This window comes from Myotis davidii, unplaced genomic scaffold (assembly GCF_000327345.1).
Source record: "Myotis davidii unplaced genomic scaffold, ASM32734v1 scaffold249, whole genome shotgun sequence".
Classification (NCBI taxonomy): domain Eukaryota; kingdom Metazoa; phylum Chordata; class Mammalia; order Chiroptera; family Vespertilionidae; genus Myotis; species Myotis davidii.
The window spans coordinates 2,611,310-2,616,350 of record NW_006300367.1 but is presented as its reverse complement, the minus strand read 5'-3'; the positions used below and the strand labels follow the sequence as shown (position 1 = coordinate 2,616,350).

The following is a 5,041-nucleotide window of genomic DNA, read 5'->3' as shown; positions in this document are numbered from 1 at the left end:
CTTTCCCTGGCCTGGGAACCTTATTAAATGAATTTGCAAGCCAAGAATTCCACTCAGTATTTACACAGGTCACCCACTGTGTTCACCCCTGACTTCTTAACCCTGAGTGCTGGGATTGACAAAGGCTGTGGGCACTTTCTTCCTCCCAGGAGAACAAAGAGAACTCCTTTTAAGGGTGATGCTCTCATCATCATTTCCACCGGATTCCCAGAGGCACCTTACATCAAAGAAAGGTTAAGAAACCTGAACCAACAGAAGACCCTTAATCCATCTCAGGAAGGTGAGAATCAATCTTATAAAACTTTTAGAGAAAGACTTTTCCCAGTTAACCCTTTACCATATTTGATCTCCTAATCTTTTGTTTCCATCTATAAATATTCTTAACTTCCATTAGTATTTTCAGAGGCATATTTTTCACAGGAATGTATCCAAGTCACATTAAAATATCCCTACCTCTTTATAATACAGGGTCACCAATATTGTTCATTGGCAATTATATCAGTGGCCTAACACCACCAACATGCTGGGAACAAGCTGTAAGGATACCAGTTCTTAGTTCCTCAGTGAAGCATTTCAAAGTTAGCAAGTGAAACTCTAGCAGAAAGAAATACAAAAGCATGACTACACAAGAAAGGAATACAAAATCACAAAATCTCAGACTTGAAAACACACTCAGAGTTTCTTATTCTGGGTCATTCACTGCTGGAATTCTTATGCTATCCCTAATAAATTGTCATTTATTTATTATTTGATGACTTCCAAAGCAAGGAATCCACTATCACTTAAGCTATTTTACTTTCTTATTACAATCCCTGAGTTCTTAGGAGATTCATCCTTAAAGTTAGACAAATTCTGACTTCTAGTTGGTCTGTTTGGGACATATGAGCAACTTGGATTTTTTATGTAGCTAGGTTGTTTTCCAGGAAATTTAAGGCAGTCTCTCTCTCTCTCTCTCTCTCTCTCTCTCTCTCTCTCTCTCATTATGTTTAGAAAGAACTCGATCCTGCTTATCTTTGTTGATCTTCATAGTCCCCGAGTCCCTGACACTGTGCAGCGGGACTAGTAAACACCCAGAGAGTCAATGAAAGGATGAGTGAATGAGCACATATCTTCGTTGTGCCTCTGCAGTGAGGAGAGATGGCAGGAAATGCCAGTATCCTAAATCTCTGCGCCATCCATCACTGTCTACTGCGATAGGAGTTCCCTAGAGCAATGGTGGGGGCGTGTGTTTGGGCATTTGGGTGGTGATTCTCTATCTGAGGTGGAGAGAGGGGGGCACTTCATTACTAACCATGGCTTGGACACCTATTTCCCATGAGTTAGATGGAGCTGCCAGGCCTGCACTTTTACCTCTGCACTGAGATCTAACCTTAAAACAAATGAACAAGGCACAGGTTTCTCTCTGCTTCCTTCATTTAGCCAGGGTTTTAAAAATGTGGGTGTCTAACCCTAACCAGGTAGCTCAGTTGGTAAGAGCATCATCCCTGTATGCCAATGTTGCCTGTTTGATCCCCTGTTAGGAAACATACAAGAATTAACCAAAGAATGAATAAATAAGTAGAACAACAAATTAATATTTCTCTCTATTTCTCTCCCTCCGTTTCCCTTTCTCTCTCTCTAAAATTAATAAATAAAATTAAAAAAAATAAATTAAAATGCAGGTGTCCATTAATTCAAGTACATTTTTCAGTGACATGGGGCTTTAGAGTATAAGAATACAGGGAATAAGGTAAAGTTCAATAATGCCTTACCAATTAAATAAATTCAAATGATTTAAAACATGATATGTTTCAAAAAATGTAATACTCTTAGTTTAGCTGTTGTGGTGGAGTATACAGAATAAGCTGCCAGTCTTGGGAAGCAGGATTGAGTCCCAATTATTCTCTTTATTTGCTGTAGAATTTTAATCAAGATATTAAACATTTAGGTCTTAGTTTCTACAACTACACCAATCACACAGGGTTATTGTGAGAATTAATGTGTGCATTAATTAGAATAGTGCCCATAGAGTATCTATAATAATAAAAGTATAAAATGCTAATTAGATTGAATAGGCAAATCTTTCATATGTCATTCCAGACATCCTTCCAGATGAAGCTGCAGCAGCAGGGCAGAGACAGAGGTGGTTAGGGGCGATCAGACAGGCAGGCGGAGTGGTTAGGTGTGATGAGGCAGTAGGCAGAGTGATTGGGGGTTATCAGGCAGGTAGGCAGGCCAGCAGTTAGGAGCCAGTGATCCCAGATTGTGAGAGGAATGTCCAACTGCCAGTTTAGGACCTATTTGGTATTTGGACATCCTTCCAGATGAAGCTGCAGCAGCAGGGCAGAGACAGAGGTGGTTAGGGGCGATCAGACAGGCAGGCGGAGTGGTTAGGTATGCACCAGGCCTCTAGTATATTATAACAGAGTAATGGAGTAAGGCATATTTAGTCTGATATAGTGATTTCTGTCATGCGTTGTCTATATTCATAGGAATGGCCTGACAGGTACAGGTGTGCCTGTGAGATAACACAAAAGATGCTTTGGGGGAAATCTTGCATCTCAGTGCTCTGGAACTATCTTACTTAGAGTTCAACCAAATCATAGTAAGGTCATCCAGTTTAGAGGAAAGGCTGTTGGGCCGATTATCAGATCTGGCTTCTAGTCTCAGCTATGCCCTGAATTAGCTGGCTGACCCATGTTAACCAGTAAATCTTGCATCTCAGTGCTCTGGAACTATCTTAGAGTTCAACCAAATCATAGTAAGGTCACCCAGTTTAGAGGAAAGGCTGTTGGGCTGATTATCGGATCTGGCTTCTAGTCTCAATCCTCTTAGTTCTGGTTGGACATTGCTGAACTCTAAGTAAGATAGTTCCAGAGCACTGAGATGCAAGATTCCCTCCAAAGCATCTTTAGTGTGGTTCCACAGGCACATCTATCTGTACCTGTCAGGCCATTCCTATGGATACAGACAACGCATAACAGAAGTCACTATCGGACTAAATATGTATTACTCCATTATGCCATTCAGGCCTGATTCAACTCAGAGGCCCACCAGTTTTGATCCTTGTTTTAGTTCTATACACCATTCTTTATTTTCAATGCTGTAAATAGTTAAAGCAAGATCAAACAAAGAAGAAAAAAAAACACACAAGAAAAAGTAGTGCAAGAGAAATAGCAAGAGTCTGTGTCTGAGGTCTGGAGAAGGCACAGTGTGAGCTGCATATTTCAGGCTCTTTCTTCCATCCCCCACCACTGTTGATCCCTGTGGAGATGGTTCTAAAGCCCAGACACATCTCATTATAACAGAAAATTACAAGAAGAGAAAATACATATTCTTAATCACAGAAAAGTGTCTTTGAGACCATGCTACAGGGATGTCCACATCCTGCCCTCTTTGCCTAATCCTAATAATTGTTTGTTCCCATAGGATTTTGATCACATAGTGCCCTTGCCATGACCGTATCAATAGTCCTCATTCTGTCAATGTGGAATTAAATTGTGAGGACAGAAAACCTGTCCTAACAGCTATCAAAACTGGTGTCTTTCACCATCCCTCATATAAGATGGGTTCTAACTCCTTTATCCCTCTAAGCTTCAGATATTCCATTTTGTTCACATTCTTTTCAGAATCTGATTCTCAGAACTCAGATCTGTATCCAGCAAGGTTATGATCCACATATACCACTTCTCTCCAAGATCCAGCAATCCACTTCTATTAATACAGCCTGCATTTATGCTCGTTGCTTTAAAGGCCCTTAGTAAAGGAGACTGCAGTAAAGATGGCAGGATATATGTGACAAGTGTCCTTCTGAAACTTAGATACGCTTATGATCTTCTTTTTACATTTAATGGATCCCAGCACAGAATAAATAATAAAGAATTACCACTGCACTGTCAAGGCAAATTAAAGTGGATGCATTTGACTTCAGCGATGAACTGACACTGGCCTGGAATATCAATTGCAACTCATAAAGGTCAAGTTCAATCAAGGGTTTGCCTGGAGGTCTGGAAATAAGCTGCTCAAGTGACACCAAATTTAGGTTAAAATTTTGCAGAGTTCTGGAGGGCATATACTAGTACTTTCCCTCTAGCCCAATATGACACTCCATCAGGCTCCCTGCCATCAGCACTCACCATTCTTGCAGAGCAGGACAGCCAGGAAGTCCTGAGAGGAAGAATTGATATAAAGCAAGAGGCTGGGTGCCTGGGCTGTCACAAAGCTAAGTGCGATGTTTTCCTTAGATGGAGCCGGCTCTGCGTAAATTGCTGAGGAAGACTGGTTTAGATTCTTGGTCACTGGGTAGGGTTCTTGAAACATGTAAGTAACTGAAGTGCCAGCCTCAAAAACAGCAGAAACCTCTGCAAAATAAAAGAGGGGAAAACACACATTAAGATATGAATTGAGTATTCAGGATATAATCATAGCTTGTTTATTGTTCCTATGAATTAGGCACTGTGTGAGGGTTTGTACATTAATTATACAATATGCTTTCCACAATAATTCTCAAGTGGCAGAAATCATCAACCTCATTTCCAAATGAGAAACATGAGGCTTACAGAGGCTAAGAACCCTGCACAGATTGCACAGCTAAAAGAGAGAACTGGGATTTGCATTGTGAAATTTAGGTCCAGTGTAATATATATTTGCAGAATAACTACCATGTGCCAGGCTCATTTTTCAAGAGGCAAAGATAAAATGTCCCTGCCTTCAACACAGTATAGAGAAATTTCACTGGGACCATCTTACTTTTAAAACTGAGATGCTAAGAATTCTGGTTTGTCTTTTTCTCCTGTATCAGGAGGGTTTCAAGTGGGTTCTAAATCACCAAGAGCAGGGTACAGGGGAGGTAGCAGCATTGCTCTGTGGTGTTGGGTGAAGGGTGGGAATTCATTGAAATAGAAGAGAGGGATTTATGGAAACAGTGAGAAAGGCATAGATATCCCACTCTCGGACTCAACTTTCTAAATGTCTAGGAATTGGCATCCAATCCCCCAAAAGAGAAAAGACTTGGGAAAATAGGCCTCATGTGACACCCTACATAGAGTTCTGCAACCTCTAT

At 40.7% G+C, this 5,041-nt stretch overlaps 1 protein-coding gene across 1 annotated transcript in view; it reads right to left on the bottom strand.

The window, feature by feature from the left end:
- The window catches only part of CNTNAP5 (contactin associated protein-like 5), an 866,926-nt gene that overhangs the window by 117,964 nt on the left and 743,921 nt on the right, over positions 1-5,041 (bottom strand). Inside the window, exon 19 of the mRNA XM_006776823.2 lies at positions 4,116-4,340. Coding sequence (XP_006776886.1) covers positions 4,116-4,340 — 225 coding nt within the window. The remainder of the gene's footprint in view (positions 1-4,115; positions 4,341-5,041) is intronic.